Source organism: Theropithecus gelada, chromosome 13, assembly GCF_003255815.1.
Source record: "Theropithecus gelada isolate Dixy chromosome 13, Tgel_1.0, whole genome shotgun sequence".
NCBI lineage: Eukaryota > Metazoa > Chordata > Mammalia > Primates > Cercopithecidae > Theropithecus > Theropithecus gelada.
This window is the reverse complement of record NC_037681.1, coordinates 5,101,336-5,122,454: the sequence shown is the minus strand read 5'-3', so window position 1 is coordinate 5,122,454 and position 21,119 is coordinate 5,101,336. Positions and strand designations below refer to the sequence as shown.

General features: G+C 39.8%; 1 protein-coding gene and 1 pseudogene across 1 annotated transcript in view; one reads left to right on the top strand and one right to left on the bottom strand.

The window, feature by feature from the left end:
* Window positions 1-11,232: 11,232 nt before the first annotated feature.
* LOC112605502 lies at window positions 11,233-11,329 on the bottom strand (annotated as a pseudogene).
* Window positions 11,330-15,491: 4,162 nt separating this feature from the next.
* Window positions 15,492-21,119, top strand: part of ZC3H6 (zinc finger CCCH-type containing 6) — a 60,080-nt gene continuing 54,452 nt past the window's right edge. The window contains exon 1 of the mRNA XM_025405639.1: window positions 15,492-15,974. Coding sequence (XP_025261424.1) covers window positions 15,943-15,974 — 32 coding nt within the window. The 5' untranslated portion in view covers window positions 15,492-15,942. The remainder of the gene's footprint in view (window positions 15,975-21,119) is intronic.

The following is a 21,119-nucleotide window of genomic DNA, read 5'->3' as shown; positions in this document are numbered from 1 at the left end:
GGTGTATTGGCACCCTATGCAAATGAAGCGATAGTCCCTACTAGGCCCTCGGCCAATCCAGGGCACTTTCCTTTTCCATCTGAGATGTGGTAGAGGGGAGAGAGTTGTAGGGAGAGTAGCCTTTGATCCTTTGCTACTCTGGTGTGAGGAGATGCGGGGGCGGGGCAGGGTTCCTTTTGGTTCAGCTTTAGGATATTTACAGTAATTGGCCTTAGGGTCCCTTCCCCCAGACCCAGGTGTTTTCCTTTTGATCCAGCTTTGGGAAGTCAGCATGAATTGGCCTCAGATTCCCTGCCCCCAGACCCTTGGTGTTTTTCCTTGATTCAGCACGAATTGGCCTTAAGTTCCCTGCCTCCAGACCCTATTCTCCTGCCTCACACCCAGCAAGGAGTCAAGACCAGCTTGGGAGAGCAAAGAGAACATGGCAAAGGGTAGGAGCAGAAGGTGGTTGTACAAATATCAGCTGCAACTGATACAGGAGCTTAAAAGAAATTGTTTAGGCTGTAAATGAGGGTAAGAGAGTCCTCAGTAAGGTTTCCCTTTTAATAAAAAAGCAGCTCCAAAATCATTTCTTTTCTAACAAAGAGCAGCCTGAAAAATCAAGCAGCAGACATAGGAAAGCAAGCTAGAACCTTGCAGAGGTAAATGCCGACAGCTGTGCCAATAGAAAAGGGTTACCTAGGAGCCAGGCATATCCAACATGGAGGCTGCATCTTTCCTTTTCTTTGTCACCACATGTATAGTCAGGGAACAGGCAACATGGCACCAGTCACGCAGCAAACCCATCTGCATAATCAAACATTAGGATGAGGTTGCTAGCTTCTTCAAGCACCATGTAAATGGCACACCTGGTCCGACCAATCCTTTGTACCCTGTGTAAATCAGATACCACCTCCTCAAGCTCATCTATAAAACCACCCACATCTCTCCCTGAACCTGGAAATTTTGGGGACCCCTTCCTCTGCACAAGGCAGCTTTTCTCTTTCTTTCACCTATTAAACTTCTGCTCTTAAACTCAGTCCTTGTGTGTCTGCATCCTTGATTTCCTTGGCATGAGACAATGAACCTCAGGAATTACCCCAAACGAATGATGCTGCTTCCCAACTACATGACCAGTAGCAAAAATGATTGCAATATTTATGAATATATCATTCTTAATTTGATATAAATTTGTGGAAATATGGGTGTAGAAATACACACACATAGACACACACACACACACACACATATATATTTAAAATTTTCCCTTCTACTATTCCCCTACCATCGGACACAAAATATGTTAATAGTAGTTAACTTTATATCTCATTTAAGTTATAGGATATAAAAGGAGGAATGTGACTGAGCTAAAAGAAGAATTCAAAGAAGAATGAACATCACCCAAAAGTGAAAAAGGTACGTTTTATCCTTTCTTGGGAAAATGGGTAGCATGTTTTTGGTTGAATGGGGGATTGTTGCACCATGTTAGGCTGAGGCATGACTTTGCTATTGCTTTTATCTGAAAACTAAATATGGGTTAAAGAGACATTTATAGGCACCTAGTTAAAAAGTGTATACTTGGGCCAGGCACAGTGGCTCACGCCTGTAATCCCAGCACTTTGGGAGGCTGAAGTGGGCGGATCATGAGGTCAGGAGATCGAGACTATCCTGGCCAACATGGTGAAACCCCCTCTCTACTGAAATACAAAAAATTAGCCAGGCATGGTGGCAGGCTCCTGTAGTCCTAGTTACTCAGGAAGCTGAGGCAGGGGAATCGCTTGAACCCGGGAGGCAGAGGTTGCAGTAAGCTGAGATCGCCCCACTGCACTCCAGCCTGGTGACAGTGCAAGACTGTCTAAAAAAAAAAAAAAAAAAAAGTGTATACTTGGTGATTTTGTAACATGTCATCTTAGTGTATACTTGGTGATCTTGTAACATGTCATCTTAGCTAGGCTAACCCATGTTTTCCAGGATTCTTATCCTGCATTTTTCTAGTTAGGGTGAACCACAAGATAGATTTTGCATAAAATTTGGGAGGTGGAAGTAAAACAGCAGCCATATTGCTTTTAACATTCGGGAGGTCAGTGAAGGGGCAGAAGATGCTATTGCAACTCATGCGCATTGTTGTTTACTGGTTTACCTTGTTAATATGGGACAGCAACAAGACCTGATATAACTCACCCCAGATCTTCCTTCAGATTTTCTAAATTCTGGGCCAAGCATGTCTTTAGTTCCATGATAAAGGGCTCAAGATTCTCCTGCACAACACCTACATCATTGAAGTAGAACAGACGAAGACACCAATACAGGTTCTGGTTTATGCTCAGGGATTCTAGTTTGTCCTGAATCTCCCCACTTTACATCTAACTTCCCTTCCTGAATATGTGCCTTGCGGATTTTAAAAGTTTTTTAGACAAGGTCTTGCTCCATCAGTGGCAATATTATAGCTCACTGTATTCCCATGGGGTTGTCACTGTGTTGCCCAGACTGGTTTCAAACTCCTGGTCTCAACAATCCTCCTACCTCATCCTCCCAAAGTACTGGGATTACAGGCATAAGCCACTGTGCCTGGCCCCACCTTGTAGCTCTGAAGCTCCAATATCAGACAAGATCTTTACAGACTGTTTTAAACAGCTCCCACAATTGCATAAGGTCAAATCCCTGTAAATCTAGCTAGCTATCATCTGTCATCTATCTATTTATCTTCTAGTGATTCTGATTATCCGATTAGACTTTCAGTAATAAGATGGCATCAATAGAGTAGACAGGGTTTAAAAGAAAATTGTGAACCGGAAGATAAGTCAGAAGAAATTATCCAGAGTGCATCATAGAGAGACTGCCACCCCAAAAAAGGGAAATTACGGAAGATATTATTATAAAAATATAAATAATAGATTTAAATGTCTAACATATAACTAATAATAATTATAAGAAGAGAAGAAAAAAAAAGAATGAGGAGGAGGACATATTTGAAAAGAAAAGACTGGCCAGGTGGTGGTTCATGCCTGTATTCCCAGCACTTTGGGAGACTGACACGGGTGGATCTCTTGAGGTCAGGAGTTCAAGACCAGCCTGGCCAACATGGTGAAACACTGTCTCTACTAAAAATACAAAATAGCCAGGCGTGGGGGCTCACACCTGTAATTCCAGCTACTTGGGAGGCTGAGGCAGGAGAATCACTTGAACCCAGGAGGTGGAGGTTGCAGTGAGCCAAGATTGTGCCACTACACTGCAGCCTGGGTGACAGAGCAAGACTCTGTCTCAAAAAAAAAAAAAAAGAAAAAAAAAGAAAAAAAAAAAGAAAGAAAGAAAAGAAAAGGCTGAGACTTTTCCAAATTGTTGAAATTCACCAATTTACAGATCAATACATTAAACAAATACTAGGCAGGATAATTAAAAGAAATCCGGACTAAGACACACCATACTGAAACTACAGAAAAGCAGAGAAAATATGTAAAATAGCCACAGAAAAGTTTTAAAAGTTTACCTTCAGAATAATGACAATTAGACTGCCAGCTGTCTTCACAGCAGCAACAAGGGAATCCAAAAGACAATAAAATTGTATCTTCAATAAATTGAAAGAAAATAAAACTTGCGAACTAGAATTCTATACCTTGAAACTATATTATTCAAAAATGGAGGTGATCTATAAGATATATTTAGGAAAACAAAAACAGAGAGGTTACTATGAGCAAATTAGGAGAATTCTAAATAAATTTAGAAATTAGAAAGAATGAATTTGATAGCAGCAAATCTTAGGTGAAAGGTTTGAGTTATAAGAAAAAAATGCAGAATGAAGAAACTGATCATTCTAAGTAAATATTTAGTGAGTAGAACAATATTACTAAGGTATTTGGTGGTTAAAATTTATATATATTGGGATTTCTGGTTCTGGGTAACATAGTAAAGGCACACTATATCCCCTGAATATAGGTTTACCTAGATAGGATGCATGGAATTGTTTGAAGACTCTAGAAAATAATTAAAGGAGGTGTATTGGTGATGAAGATGAGAATTCAAAGTACCACTGAAATAGTGTTAAGGTGGTTTTTTTTTTTTTTTTTTTTTTTTTTTTTTTTTTTTTTGAGACGGAGTCTCGCTCTGTCGCCTAGGCTGGAGTGCAGTGGCCGGACCTCCACTCACTGCAAGCTCTGCCTCCTGGGTTTACGCCATTCTCCTGCCTCAGCCTCCCAACTAGCTGGGACTACAGGCGCCCACCACCTCGCCTGGCTAGTTTTTTGTATTTTTTAGTAGAGACTAGTGTTAAGTTTTTAATTTTCTTTTTTCTGTGGTCCTCCTGCCACCAAGCCCAGACATAGGTACAATTGCAAACGTGTGCAGAGGTGGGGCTAACTGAAGCTCAAGCTTTCTGGTTGGACAACCAAAAACTAAAGCTCCAGGGACCTGAAAAATTTCTAGGAGACCATAATGAAGAAGGGGCCTAGAAAAGTGACATCATAAATTTCTGAACCCCTGGGCTTACCACTGAGTTGTGCATGCATGGATGTGATCATAGTTGGCATGCCAAAGACTTTTGAGAGTTGAATAGACATAATTCATCCATGTCCTGACTGGTCCCTGGTAGTACAGATCTAAGATTCAAATAGCATTGCAAAGGCATTCAGTTGAACAGGCACTGGAATCGCAGTGGGTAGAAATCGAGGCTTGAACCTAACCAGGTCTATTACCTATAAAAACAAAAACATAAACATTCTGCATAAGATTTAACTAAGATCCAGAGGCTTTATAGCATATTATCATTCCTAATCTCCAGGATACAATTCAAACATATTTGGCATACGAAGAACCAGGAAAATCTCAAATTGCCTGGGAAAAGACAATCAACAAATGCCAAAGCTGTGATGACTTATATGTTGGAATTATCTGACAGACTTTGAAACAGCTCTTTATAAAAATGCTACACTAAATGCCCTTGAAACAAATGGAAAAAGTAGAGCATCTCAGTAAAAAAAGAGAAGACATGAAGAACCAAATGGAATTTTGAGAACTGAAAAATATAAAAACTAAAATTAAAAACTCAATGAATATTCAAAGACACAATAAATAAATCAAATATGGAATATCCCAAAATGTTAAAGCAGAAAAGAAAAAAAATAGAAGAGCACCAAGAGAATGAATAGAAAAAATGTTAAAGATAGACTTAAAATCAAACATATTAATAAGTACATTGAATGCAAGTGGGATAAATTTACCAAATAAAACAAAGGGGTTGTCAGAATGGATAAATATGATCCAGCTATGTGTTCTCCACAAGAAACTCATTTTATTTTACTTTATTTTATTTTATTTATTTATTTTTTGAGATGGAGTTTCGCTCTTGTCACCCAGGCTGGAGTGCAGTGGCACAATTTCAGCTCACTGCAACCTCTACCTCTCAAGTTCAAGGGATTCTCCTGTTTCAGCCTCCTGAGTAGCTGGGATTTCAGGCGCACTCCGCCATGCCCGCCTAAGTTTTGTATTTTTAGTAGAGATGAGGTTTCACCATATTAACCAGGCTGGTCTCGAACTCCTGAGCTCAAGTGATCCTCCCACCTCAACCTCCCAAAGTGCTAGGATTACAGGTGTGAACCACCACCCCTGGCAAGAAACTCACTTTAAACATGATATGGGTAAGTTAAAAATAAAGGTTGGCAAAGTACATACTAAGAAACACTAAACCAAAGAAAGCCAAAGTGACTGTATCAAAGTGGACCTTAGAGTAAAAAATTAGCAGAGATAAATATAGATGTTATGTAACTACAAAAAGGTAAATTCACCATAAAGTCATAATGGTCCTAAATAGGTGTGCACAATATCCAAAGCACATGGAAAATTCACCAAGATAAATCATAAACTGGGTTATAAAATAAACTTTAACAAATGTAATAGTATTGAAATAATACAGAGTATATTCGCTAACCATAATGGAATTGAATAAGAAATCAATAATAAATAACAACAACAACAACCATCTCCAAATACTTAGAAATTAAACAACATACCTCTAAAAATTCCATAGGTCAAAGGAGAAATCACGAAGTGAATTAGAAAATACCTTGAACTGAGGCCAGGTGTGGTGGCTCACACCTGTAATCCCAGCACTTTGGGAGGCTAAGGCGGGTGGATCACTTGAGGTCAGGAGTTTGAGACCAGCCTGGCCAATATGGTGAAACCCTGTCTTTACCAAAAATTAGCTGGATGTGGTGGCACGTGCCTGTAATCCCAGGTACTTGGGAGGCTGAGGCAGGAGAATCGCTTGAACCAGGGAGGAGGAAGTTGCAGTGAGCCGAGATTGCGCCACTGTACTCCACACTGGGAGAAAGAACAAGACCCCGTCTCAAAAAAAAAAAAAAAAAAAAGTTAAGAAAGCAAGATAGCGAGAAAGAAAGAAAGAAAGAAAAAGAAAGAAAGAAAGAAAAAAAAAATATTTTGAGCTGAATGAATGTGAAAATGCAACATAGCAAAATTTGTGAGATACTGCTAAAGCAGTGTTTATAGGAATTTTAGAGCTCTGAATACTTAAAGATCTCAAATAAATAAACTTCTACCTTCAGAAATTAGAAAAAACAAGCAGAAAGAATGATACATTAAAGATAAAGGCAGAAATCAATGAAAGGTAAGAGCAGAAAAATGATAGTTAAACCAAAATCTAATGATTTGAACAGATAATTGATAAATCACTAGCAAAACTGAAAAAGAAAAAGGAGAAAAGATACAAATTACCAATCAGATATGAAAGAGGATATTTCAGTACAGACTGTACTGATAAAAAAAACAAAAACAAAAACCGTAAGTCAATTTTATGAAACACTCTTAGATTAAAAGGCCAAATCCTCACAAACTACAAACCATGTAAACTCATCTAAGGTAAAGTATACAATCTAACAGAACAATAACTATTGAATAAATTAAATTCATATCTTAAAACCTTCTAAAATAAGAAATCTCAAGCCCCAGATGGTTTTTCTGGAGAATTCTACCAAACATTTAAGGAAGAAATACCAGTTTTATATGCTGTCATGCAGAAAACAGAAAAGAAAGGAATACTTCCCAAATTATTTTATTAGGCATGCATTAACCCAATTCCAAAACAGTCAAAAACAAAGAAAGAAAACTGCAGACCAATATCCCTCTTGAACATAGATTTTTAAATCCTTAACTGTTTAAAATCAAATCCAACAATATAAAAAGAATAATATGCAACAACTAAGTGGAGTTCATATCAGAAATATAAGGTGGTTTGTTACTTGAAAATCAATCAGTACAATCCAACATGTTATGAGTCAAAACAAGAAAATCTACATGATTTCATCAACTGATGCAGAAAATTATTTGACAATATCCAACATCAATTCAGCAAATTAGGAATAGATAGGTTTCCTTAACAGAAAGATTTCCTTAATAGATAAACCTCAACAAATGTAATAGAATTGAAATAATATAAGTATGTTGTCTAACTATGGTGGAATTAAAAAAGAAATCAATAATAAATAACAAAAAAACCCCTCCAAAACAAAAAAATAGATTTCCTCCATCTGATAAGGGCATGTCAAAAACTATGGCTAATAGCATACTTCATATGACTGAATGTTTTCCCTCTAAGATTTTGAAAAAGCAAGAGATACAAAAACTGAAAAAAAGGCAATTTTTAGCATAAAAAATAAATGAAGAAAGTCATTTTTCTGAGTGAAAAAAGCCTTATACAAAACAGCATTTATTCTATTTATAAATCATAACCATGTTTTAAAGCAGGCAAAACTAATTTATAGTGAAAAAAGTCAGAGGAATGGTTGCCTCTGGATGCAGATGAGGATTGAATGGGCAGGAGCAGAGGGAAATTTCTAGGGTATAGTCATGTTTTATGTTTTCATAAAGATTTGGGTGACGCAGGTGTATGTATTTCCTGCATTTTTCAGAACTCATCAAATTGTTTTCTCAAGATTCTGTACCTCAGTGTATGTAAAATTTACCTTAAAATGGTAGTGTAAAAAATATTACATTCTAATTAATAATTTGTATGCTGAAGTGTTCAGAAGGTGCTATAAATGGAATGTTTGTGTTCCCCCCAAATTTATGTTGAAAATTTGAAATTCCATACGTTGAAACGTAATCCCCAATGTGATGGTATTTGAAGATGAGGCCTCTGGGTGGTGATTAGGTCATGAGGTTGGAGCCCTCTTGAATGAGATTAGTGCCCCATAAAAGAGAACCCAGAGGGTTCCCTTGCCGATTCCACCATGTGAAGACACAGTGAGAAGACAGCCATCTGTGAATCAGGAAGCAGACCAAATCTTCTGGCACCTCGATCTTGTACTTTCTAGCCTCAAGAACTGTGAGAAATAAATTTCTGTTGTTTATAAACCACCAGTCTATGAAAATTTGTTATGGTGGCCCAAACAGGCTAAAACCGGTGAAGTCTGCAACTTACTTTGAACTGTGTCTAAAGATACAATCGGCTGATGGATGGATAAAGAAAAGAATAGATAGCTAATAGTGTAATAAATATGATAAAGTGTTAACAAAGTAACAAGTAACAGAGAAATTTGTGAAAAATGTCTGGAGATGCAATAGTGATGGTGGAGTCTGTGGGACTAGGTGCTGTTTTAAACTGATGTCTATGGGTTGGTGTCTTAGTATGTTTTGTGCTGCTATAACAAAATACCTGAGACTAGTTGACTTAGAAACAACAATTCTGAACAACAGTTCTGGAGGCTGGGAAGTCCAAGATCAAGGCACTGCCATGTGGCCTGGTGAGGGCCTTCTTGTTGTGTCCCCACTGGTGGAAGACGGAAGGGCAAGAAAGGGAAGAGCACCATGTCCTCACATGGTGCAACTGCAGAAGAGAGAGAAACAACTCCTGCAAGCCTTTTTTTTTGGCAGCATGAATCCATTCATGAGGGCAAACCCCTCATGACCTCTGCACCTCCCATTTGGCCCGCCTTTCAATACTGTTGCATTGAGGATTAAGTTCCCAACACATGAATTTTGGGGGTCACACTCAAACCATAACAGTTGGTGTCTTGGGCCTGGGGCAGGAAGCAGCTTGGGAAGGTTGTGAGAGGAGAAATTAGAAAAGAAACAGTTCCAATTGTACCCTTGTTTCCCTTACCACTGCCTTGGACAGACAGTGACCCACATTTTATATTGGTGTCCTCCAGACAAAAATCAGGGTAGTACAGAGCCTTCAGCTTGTGAAATGCTGAAAGAACAATGGAAAAAAAAAAAAAAAGGCTCATTAGACAGAAACTAAGAAAGATTTTATAGCTATATGAATATTAAAAAAAGATTTAAAAGACTTTAGGAAAAACAGCATCATTAGAAAAGGAGAAAGTTACTAAATAACTTACTAGGAAGGGAAAACAACTTTAGACACTATGTACAATGTCCTTGTAATAAACGAAGACTATGTGATATAACTGTAAAAGAAGTGGAGATATACATCATTGTGAGGGATTTAAATTACTTTACTTGATTGTTTTATCAAACAGACGAAGAAAAATCTGCAAGGATATAGAAAATAAGAACTTTACAGTGAATAATCTTGACCTACTGGACATATATAGAGTTCTGCATTTAACAATGAGAGAATTTACATTTTTAAAGCCCAAATGGAACATTTACAAAAATGAATCTTATACACAAAACCCCAAAATTGTAAAGAATGGGTGTTATACAGACCAAAACTTATGACCTCATGGCAGTGAAGCTAGAAGTTAAAAACACTTCTAAGTAACTCATAGGTTAAAGAATAAATTATAATAAAAATTGTAAAATAACTGAATGAAAATAAAAATACCACATGTTAAAACTTACAGGATTCAGCTAAAGGAGTTCTTCAAGAGAAATTTATAGCCATAAATACTTATAATAGAAAAGATGCATCAAAATTAATGAAAGAAGAAGTTAAAAATAAAATAACCAAAAAGAAAGCAGGAATAAAGATATAATATGATTGAGTGAAAATTGATGAAAGAGACAATAAAAATAAGAGTGAAAAATTATGACCTACAGTAAAAGGTGAAATTCTTAGGGGAAAAAAACCAAAGATTCACTTATATGAGAATTTGTTTCAACCAGACTTGGGAGTATCATAGGGGTGCAGAAAGCAGCATATATAAAGGACCCACTTTTCATATAGTAGAGTTGCCAATAGAGTTTCATATAATATGCGTGGATTTTGTTATATGCAGGGGTCTTGGTACCAATCCCCCATGTATGCTGAGGGACAACTGTATATAAAATCTCCAGATATCATCCTAAATGGGAAAACTTTATAGTCATCTGGGGAAACAAGACAAGGATATCCAATAAATCCATTTCTATTTAACACAGGATTGAATGTCCTAGTGCTGGAGATCCTAGCCAGGGCAGAAAAAGAAACTGGAGTCTAAGGATTGGAAAGGAAGAAATAAAACACTAGGTGTGTGGTAACTTGTTATGCAGCAACAGAAAACAAATACAAATACAAAATACTTAAGAATAAATCTATAAAAGATGCAAGATATTTATATAAATGAAAGACACATAGGAAAAATTTCAACATTGTATTAAGAGGTAGGAGTCCAAATAAATGGAGAGATATTACATATTCATAAAATGTAAGACATAACTAAGCAATTGTCAGTTCTTTCAAAATTGGTCTGTCGATTCAAGGCAATGCTGATAAAAATCTCATTTTCTTTACAGAACTTGATAACTCTAAATGTTGTATCAAATTATAAATTCTAAATGACTACTTCTAAACTCTATATTAAAACTTAAGGCCATGTATGGTGGCTCAATCCTGTATTGCTAGAACTTTGGACGACTGAGGCTGGAGGATTGCTTGAGGCTGGGAGTTCAAGACCAGCCCGGGCAACACAGTGAACCCCTGTCTCTACAAAAATAAAGACATAGGAAAAACTTACAAAATTGTATTAAGAGAAATGAGTCCTAAATAACACAGCGAGACCCTGCCTCTACAAATATACAAATAAATTAGCCAGCCTGGGCACAGAGTAAGACCTCGTCTCTACAAAAAATAAGCCAGATGTGATAGAGTGTACCAGTGGTCCCAGCTACTTGTGGCGGTGGGGGTGTGTGGGGGATGTGGACAGTGGGTGATGGTGGTGGCTGAGGTAGAAGGCTGCAGTTCTAGTTCTTGTATTATCTAGTGTGATATCGGCGATACATACACTCCTCCTTAACTGAGGCAATTAAAGACAAGGTGTCACAGACCACTAAACACTATAGTTGTGCCACTGCACTCCAGCACATCTGGATGTGCTGAGGTCATAACAAGGCTTGAGGAGGCACATCTCACACGTGCTTTTGAAAATCTAATCATCGTGCTTACGAGCTACAAAAGAATTGGAGGCAACATTTTAAAAATACTTTTTCAGGCCAGGTGCTGTGGTTCACACCTGTAATCCCAGCACTTTGGAAGGCCCAAGCGGGTGGATCATCTGAGGTCAGGAGTTAGAGACCAGCCTGGCCAACATGGTGAAACCCCGTCTCTACAAAATACAAAAATTAGCCGGGTGTGGTGGTGTACGCCTGTAGGCCCAGCTACTCAGGAGGCTGAGACAGAAGAATCACTTGAGCTCAGGAGGTGGAGGTTGCAGTGAGCCGAGATCATGCCACTGCACTCCGCCTGGGTGACAGAGTGAGACTCTATTTTAAAATAAAATAAAAGCACTTTTTCAAAGACATGGCTACTGTTCAGATGCTTGTATTTTTAGGGTATGTGTGTGTGTTAAAAAACTTTCCAGTGAATAACGCAAGTATTCATTCGTAACCTCAATGTGTACTGTATAGGGAATTATTCCTGCCAAATTAATTCTGCCTCTAAGCCCCTATTTTGGTAGGTAGGCAGAAAATAGTTGTAACTGGGGCTCCCTCCCCCTGCCTAGGGCCACATACACATTTAGGGTTTGTATAAGCTACCAGGAAGGATGGGGAAAAGGCCCCCTAATCCTCCAGCTAGGATGATCACCCAGGAGATGTCTTTGTCCCAAGCCTGACCAGTCCTGACTGTCTAGTGGTCCGCAGCTCCTGTGTCACTTTGTTGCACTGTAATTTGTGCCCATATTGGGAGCCTTGGGATACCAGGGCTTATTCTTACCATCTGGGACAAAACGCGGGCAATAAAAGGAATTTTTCTTACACTAAATGTAAAGGAATTCAAAGTAGATTAATTGGCTTTTTAAAGTATATCCTTGGCCAGGCACAGTGGCTCATGTCTGTAATCCCAGCACTTTGGGAGGCCGAGGCGGATGAATCACTCAAGGTCAGGAGATAGAAATCAGCTTGGCCAACATGGCAGAAACCACCATCTCTATTAAAAATACGAAAATTAGCGAGCATGATGGTGCGTGCCTGTAATCCTAGCTACTACTCAGAGGCTGAGGCATGAGAACTGCTTGAACCCAGAAGGCGGAGGTTGCAGTGAGCTGAGATGGTGCCACTACACTCCAGCCGGTGACGACGTGAAACTCTGTCTCAAAAAAAACACAAACAACAACAACAAAAACCAAGAAACAAAAATAATGATATCCTTTCTACTTTTTTGATGTTAAAATGTCTTTCATGAAATAACCATAAGATGCTTAATATGTTTAATTTATTTAGCAAAATTAAGTGTTGGTACCTTTAGGTCCATTACAATTTTTGTGTGCGTAGGGGGTGGGGAAGGTTGTCAAAGATAAATAAAACTGGACATTAAAGTGGTGAAAAACAATTTTATTCAGTAATTACTAACAGGAGGGGAAAGAGCAGCGTTCCATTTCAATGTAGAGGTAATTGAGCAGCTTACAGAGAGAATAGGGGAGGGTGAAAGAGCCGGAATGCATGCAAAAAATTTCAAAGTCAGTCAGTATAAAAGTGATTAGACCAGCTGTGTCAGCTAGCCGGCGATTATCACTGAAGTCAGGATTCTACCCTCCCACCAAGAATGGGAGACAGTAACCTTCCAGATGATTAAACTTCAAAGGAATGGCTTTCAGGTCCTTAGATACTCCTGAATTGTAGGAGAGAACACATACATGTCAAGGGGACAGAGGAAGGACTCACAATTGTAAGCTCTTTTTTTGTAAATGCTCCAAGAAAGGGGGTCAAGGGCCTATGGCCAGGTGGGCAGTATTGAGTTTTCTCTGGGAGACATTTAACCGAGAGGCCTGGGGAGAGATCTGCAGTCATCCTAGGAACACCTTTTGCTGCTACAAGCCTCACTACAGTCTGGTGGTCTCTCTTTGCTGAGGTTTTGACAAGGTCATTAAGTAACAAGAATTCTGTAGTTCTCATGATCCATATGTCATTATTAGGTAAAATCCGTTAGGTTTAAAATTAATTAGTGTAATCTATTTGATATCTACATTGCTCCTTAACTGAGGCAATTAAAGACAGGGTGTCACAGATGTCTAAGCACTTCTAGATTCTAAAAACCCATAGCCTCAAAGGAGCACTGCCCCTCAAAGCTCACCCACACACACCTCCCCTTCGTTACCTAGAGAAAAAGACCAAGGCCTGATGACAAATTTTATCATCAAACTTCTTAAGTGGCACATGCCAGCAGTTAGAAAAGGAGGCTTTTCATCCATAGAGAACTGCACTGTCCTACACCATCACAAACCAAACACCTTAATGAAAGTTTGAAAGAAATTCTCAGACCTCCAGATACAGGGGACAGGGAAAACAGAAGTGCAAGAAAGAACAGCAACTGTTTACCACAAGGGCCTTTGGATAACTTCAAGAAATCGGCTACCCAAATTAGCTGCAGAAAGGCCTAAATTAACTAAAACAGTTACAATAAAACTGAAGTCCTGAGATTTTAATGTAACTCCAAATGCTAATATAGTTTCTTCAGATCTATCTTTCGAAAGCTTCCTAGAAATGTATTATGGCAAAATGTGGCTGTAAGTACAGGTCCTGTCACTGGCTGTATTCAACTAAAAAAAAATAAAAAAGAAAAAAACAAAATGCGACTTTTTTTTTTTTTTTTTTTTTTTTTTAAAGACGGAGTTTCACTCTTGTTGCTGGAGCGCAATGACTAGACCTCGGCTCACTGCAACCTCCTCCTCCCGGGTTCAAGCGATTCTCTTGCCTCAGTCTCCCGATTAGCTGGGATTACAGGCGTGCACCATCAAGCCCGGCTAATTTTGTATTTTTAGTAGAGACGGGGTTTCTTGATGTTGGTCAAGGGGGTCTCGAACTCCCAACCTCAGGTGATCCGCCCACCTCGGTCTCCCAAAGTGCTGGGATTACAGGCGTGAGCCACCATGTCTGGCCTTTATTTTCAATGTATGTGTTAATATCAAAAACTTTACATTTCTAATTTAATCCACTCATTGCAATTGTTTCTGAATGCATTCCATTTATGCATTAGTAGAATGCATTATTAAAGAAAGACAAATTCAGTCAGATATTTGGATTAATCATTAAGTCTACTGTAGTATAAAGCAAGGAACTTTCCTTCAGGACATTTAATATATTAAATGGGCCAAAACACTGACTTGTCATTTAAAAATTTTTTAAGGTCACGTTCATAAGTGTAAAAAAAAAAAGTCATGCATAGCCGTGCGCAGTGGCTCACGGCTGTAACCCCAGCACTTTGAGAGACCCAGGCGGGCAGATCACCTGAGGTCAGGAGTTCGAGACCAGCCTGGACAAAACAGGGAAACCTCATCTCTACTAAAAATACAAAAATTAGCCAGTCGTGGTGGCGCGTGCCTGTAGCCCCAGCTACCACGGAGGCTCAGGCAGGAAAATTGCTTGAACCCAGGAGGCAGAGGTTGCAATGAGGGGAGAACGCCAACACCACACTCCAGCCTGGGTGACAAAGCGAGACTCCATCTCCCCCCCCCCCCCCCCCCCGCCAAAAAAAGCATGCCTAATGGTTATTTATAAAATACTCGCATACATTTTACGTTAATATTATTAGGAAATAAAGCAACGTTTATATAATTATTTCAATAGCTATTCCTATTTCAAGTAATAATGGGTAAATTTAGCACTAAATATAAAAAAAAATTGCATGGGCAAGCTGTTTTCCTTAAAACACGATTCTGAGCACTAAACGTTACAAAAACAGATACCTGCTACAACTGTGAAGGATAAACCGCATTTCCCTATTATTGCAAGAACAAAGGTTTTAACAAAAAATGTTAAGGACTCTACAGTCGCCTTGTTCTTTGTTATCCCACCCCTGCCCGCCTCAGCTAATGGTTTTGGGGCCCGTTTGCTTGGTGCGTCTGGAACTCCTCAGGCGGCGGGCCTCTGGCAGGAAAAACCGCGACCCGCACTGGGCCGGGAGCTGAGGCGCTGGTGGCCCTCGTTGGTCCCGTGGGCCGCCTCCCCCTCCTGCAGACACTCGAAGAGCCATCCGGCCGCGTCTCTCGCCGCCCGGCCCCGCCACTAGGCTGCCGCCTCCGCCGCCGCACGGAGAAGGGCGAAGACCCGCCCCTGCAGGTGATTGACGGGCAGTCTCCTCCAATGGTCAACGCGCTCGGCCCCGGCGGGCTGGGCAAGGGCCGCGGCTCGCGGAGGAATCTCTCTTGCCCTTTAGTCCCGGGCAAGGTGTTGCGGCCGGCGCCATTTTCTCGAGCCGCCTGTTTCGGGTGCCGCCATGTTGGTGAGGAGAAATCACCGTTACGGCCACTGTCCAAATCCCCGCGTCGCTGCACGCCGCCCGCCCGCTCCCACGCCACAGCCACCGGCGGCGAATAGAGACTAGAGCGGCAGCGCCGGCAGCGCGGGGCCGTTGCCCAGTGTTTGCAGTTAGAGCCCCACCTCTCTGGCGTGGTTGTTAATAGACTGGAAAGTCTGTGTCTGTGTCGCTCACTAGTAACCGTGAGTTTTTACCACTTCGTCACCTGTCGGCGGCGGCCGGGAGCAGGTTCCCGCAGGCGGCGCAGGGGTCTTCCCCGCGCCCCGTCGCCGCCGGCCTCGCAGACCTGCCCTCCAGCCCCGCCCCGTTCTTGACCAAACATGACAGACTCTGAACATGCAGGGCACGACAGGTCGGGAACCCTTCTTGTCTGTCTTTCTGTCGGATGAGAGGAGGGGTCTGGGGCGGCGGGAGCGGGCCGGGGCCGGGCGCCTCCTGCATGACCTAGACGTCTCTGTGTGGCTCCGTCAGTTCCATGACGCGCACCCTTATGTAAACTGCTGGATCGCGGCCGCGGGGGAGGTCGGCCCGGCCGCGCCCGCCTCCCCGAGCCGGGGTCGCTGCTCGCCGGCGCCGGCCCCGCCCCCGGCTGGGCACGTGCGAGCCCCCCGCCCCCGGGCGGGCTCCGTGTGCGCCGGGCGGCTCTCAGCGTCCCGGCTCGGTGCTGCGGTCCTGCCTCTTCCCGTCCAGGGGTCGGTGCTCCCGGCCAGATAGGACCAGCCAGGAATTTTCAGGAACGGGTGTTTTAATATTTGACTACTTCCCGAGAGCCGAGAACACCTCTAAAAAATAAACATGTTTGGTTTTCAGGGAAGTTTTAAGCAGCACCAAAAGGCCATCTGTTGTATACAGTCTTACCCCTTGGAATTTGAGATGGCAAGTTTCAAGTTCAGTATGTTAACACAAAATACTTAGGCTTTGCAGAAACTTAGTGTAGCATAGTTTTACCCTAACGGAAAAACTCCATCGATTATTCAGGCTTGCCCAATTTTCTAGATGGTGTGTATCACTTGAATGTTTCATTGAGATTCTGATTTTTTATTTTTTGCTCTGTGCCTTAAGAGGCACATTCTGGATTCCATTCAAGTTTGGGGACATTTACAAAGTATACTGTAGTATACTTAAATTTTGGTTATAATTCAAATTTTCGTTCGTATATATCTTTAATAATGACAAAGGGGGGCTTTCATTCATTAAACTTACTGAAACAAAATCCATTGCATCTGATTCTTACTTAGAATATTAATTTGAAAATCTAGAACCTCACAGTTACTCCTTTGTGAATAGAAGTAATCAAAAAATACATTTTACTATAGACTGTATACATTGCTGAAGTTTTATCTGTAGTAATGTGATTTGCTTGGTAAAGCATCCTAAACCCGTTTTTAAAACCCAGAAGGAAAAATCACAAACACTGCTGAAATTTGAAATATCTAAATGCCTAGCAATCTTGAGAGCGATAAAAGTGATATTTCAACAACTTCAGTATTGTAATAATAAACGTGGATTGCCAGACGGCACGTCGATGAAAGGTATAATAATTTTTAGAAAGTAAAATGCACTCTTAAAAATGATAAGCTTGCACTTGGCATATTTTTAATGATTTTTTTAAAGTTATCTTTTTTATTAAAAAGAATGTTCTTAGAATGGGTTGACTAATACCTTGAGAAGTTTCCCACTCTTGAGTATCTATGGACAAACCAATGATGGGGTTTTGCTAATGGAGCGAAAATCCTTTTTTTATATGGAAGAAGGAAATCTGTTTCCCTCTCTTAGTGCACAATGTAACTTCAATATATGGAGTTACGTATTGTACATCATGAAAAAACCATGTCATCAAATTCAAGAATCAAAATAATTTTGCTGGTAAGGAACTGTGATGACAGACCTTTTAAATAGCTTGAAATTTTAAAATACTGATTTAGAGGTTAAAAAGAAAACCTTAAATAATTATTTGTAAGATATGTTAATAGCTTGGTAGTAGGAGCTAAAGATTAGTCTATTTTATTTAAAATTAGGACTAAGAGTATTTTCCAGCGATTTCTGAAGCAAAAAGATTAGCTCCACTTTAACTTAGCCAGTTGTTAAGTGGCATCTTGGTTCTGAGGTGAAAGAGATGGTTTATTTTTTTTCACACTTTTTTTGTCAACCCACATGAAAAACAAAACAACTACATCAAAAACAAAGTGAATTAGAAGTCAGGAGAAATTCTACAAGATCAGATCGATGGTTCTAACCTTCCCTGGGGAACTTTTTTTTTTTTTTTTTTTTAAAGTATTGCTGCTGTTTCTGTTGGTCTGGACCTCCGCCTGGGTTTTAAGAGTTCTAAAAGCTCCCCAGGAAATTGTAATATGTGCCAAATTGAGAACTGCTGTACTCCATCAGTGTTTCCCAATGTTAGTTAATCATCAGAATCACTTCGGGGAATAAATTTTTGTTCTGCCCAGAGCAACTGAATCAGAATCTCTAGAGTATTTTTCATAGGCTCCCTGGATAATTCTTAAGAAATTTGGGGAAAAAATGGACTAATCTGCGGGGTCCCAAAATACTGTATCTTTCCATGTTATAGCTATTTTATGCTGTTATAAAAGTTTCTGTGAATTAAGTGGAGAAAAAGATATGAAACTTGGTGTATGGAGCTAGGCTTTGTCTCAAGGATTATTACTATTTTTTATTTTTATTTTTTTTGAGACGGAGTCTTGCTATGTTGCTCAGGCTAGAGTGCAGTGGGGCCATCTCGGCTCACTGCAAGCTCCGCCTCCCAGGTCCAGGCCATTCTTCTGCCTCAGCCTGCCTAGTAGCTGGGAATACGGGCACCCGCCTCCACACCTGGCTAAGTTTTTGTATTTTTAGTAGAGACCGCGTTTCACCATGTTGGGCAGGCTGGTCTTGAACTCCTGAACTCAAGTGATCCACCATCCTTGGCCTCCCGAAGTTCTGGGATTACAGGCGTGAGCCACTGCGCCCAGTCAAGGATACTCTTTTTATAACATTTTCAAAAATTAAGGCATATTGTGTGTGCAGGAAAAAAAACGAAGCCTATGATTTATATTTACAATTGCTTTGATTTTATACAAATTAAAATATTACTGTTTATGTGAGAATGAGATTCTAAATGTAAATGGAATTCACAGAATGCATAGTTTTTTTCTCCTTTAAAGAATAGAGTCTTACTATATGCCCAGGCTGGTCTTGAACTCTTGGGCTCCAGCCATCCTCCCATTTCAGTCTCCCAGAGTGTTGGGATTACAGGCGTGAGCCACCATGCCTGGCCTTGTACATGTTATATAGTGAACATTTTGCACAAGATTGTTTGCCAAATGAATAACTTTAAAAAAATACCCATTTAGTGTACTTTCCTTTAAGTATTTTCACACCTGGAGTTAAAACATTGTATTTTATAAAATGTTATTAATATAAAAATATTTGTAAATAAATTTGTGGCTATGTAGAATATAGTAGAGGACTTTTGCATAAGCCTAGAGCCTAGTTTCTGAAGGTCTTTAGAAATAGGTAATAGACTTGAAGAGGAAAGAGTTGGGGGAAATCAGAGGGAGGTATAATTCTGGTCTCTTGTCATTTAGTTCTCTTTCATTCAGTTCTCTCAGGCACAACTTAAGCCGCTTAGTTTTATATTTCAGCTGGATGTTCACCCAATTAAAACAATTCACAAACAACAAGTGAAGACGAAACACCGAGTCCCTTCTTTGGACACATCTGTAGTAGAGTAGGAAAAGATAAATATAACCCAAGTAATTGTTACAGAATTTTCTGAAATATACTAATGGTAAAAGGTTTTATAGGGAATGTACTCGGGAAAAAGATAAGTTTTTAACATGAACCATCTAAGAGCTTGTAAGTCTCAAAGAGTCTTTGATTGGTAGGTGGTATGAATAATACTCTCCTTTGGGAGGAGGTTTATAATATATAAACAATCTCCCCACCCTTCCCTCGCTGCTTGTGTCCTGTACAACAAGAACAACAAAACTCCAGCTAGTCAGAATTGCAAGTGGTTTATGCCCCCCCACCCCCCAATATAGATTGAAAACTTGCTAAGAGACTGTACTGGAGAATCTGAAGGGATGAGGATGGAAAAGATGATTATACTTTTCATTTGCAACAGGGCTTTCATTTGATTCTCACATTAATCCTATGTAGTAGTTAATTAAGGTAGTATTACAAGGTTCAGTGAATTGTCTGAGAACTCACAAATACAACCTAGATAAGAACCCAGGTATTATTATTTTCACTCTTGCAATATTATTTTCCTACTTGGATATTGTTTTCCCTCTTCATTAAGTTTGCACAGCAAAGTAATGGACTAAGTTCTGGGCTTTGATTCTTGAGTAGCTTGGAATTGTAATGTGTTATGTTTGAGAGAGCGCCCTTCATTTTGAATAAAACCTTGGTTCTGATCCTAGTCTTCTAAGTTGGTTAAAGCTCTTCCCCTTTTCATGATTTTTTTCACTTGTGAAATGGAGTAGTTGCACTAGCTCATTTTCAATTTTCCTTCCCTCTTTAAAAAATCAATTTTAGTTTAAAAAATTGCAGATGCCTTTTTTCAGATCAGAGTACACTTTTTGCTTCACACAATATCTGGTTTGTAAATTAGTATGTTCCGTGGAGTAAATACCTTTCCTGACTAGCCATTAACTCAAAACTTTCTGACTCCTGAATCCACTAATTTAATTATTGTTGAAATTACTAAAGGAAATTTTTCTTTAGCAAATGTAAAAACTCCTATCAGGTCTCAGGTCTGATGTTGGAAAGCACTCTGACTCTTAGGAAGACTCTTTTTTTCCCCCAGCCTCTCATAAAGAAATTATTTCATTCATTTTAAAATTTCATTTATTACATTTTCATTCTTAAGACTTACAGTGTTTCCTCTCTGCTAAGTATAGTGTTAAGCACTGGCAAAACAACTCTGTACACAACATCATGAACTTGCTCTCTGGGATCTTATAATCTAGTTGCAGAAACAGATTGGTAAATACATAGTTATAGCACAAGTACTATAATGGAGGCCTGAACTGAGTGTTGTGGGGGTACAGATGAAGGCTTCTGGGAGACATCATGGCATAGCTAGACCTGGAGGATGAATAAAACTTGGGCCGAGTAAATGCAGAGATACACAAAAAGCTTGGAGAAATGGCACAAGTAGGTTCAGGTATGATAAAAGTGTTAGTATGTGGAGAGTGTACAACTATTTTGGGGAATGGGGAAACGGATTAAATTTGGGGCCAGACCCTGAAGGATGTGGGGATCCCATCAAAGTCCTTTAAGCAGGAGAATGATGAGATGCATTTTTTGGTATACTACCTGGGGGATAGGAAGACATGGACTACAGAAGGGGAAATCAGTAGAAGAAAGACAAGTTAGGAAGCTTTTCAGTCATTTTCATTAAATATGAAGCTTAATGCATATTGGTCTAGGATTAGGAATACAGCAATGAAGAAAAAAAAATTCTTGCTGTAATGAAACTTACATTTTCTTGGGA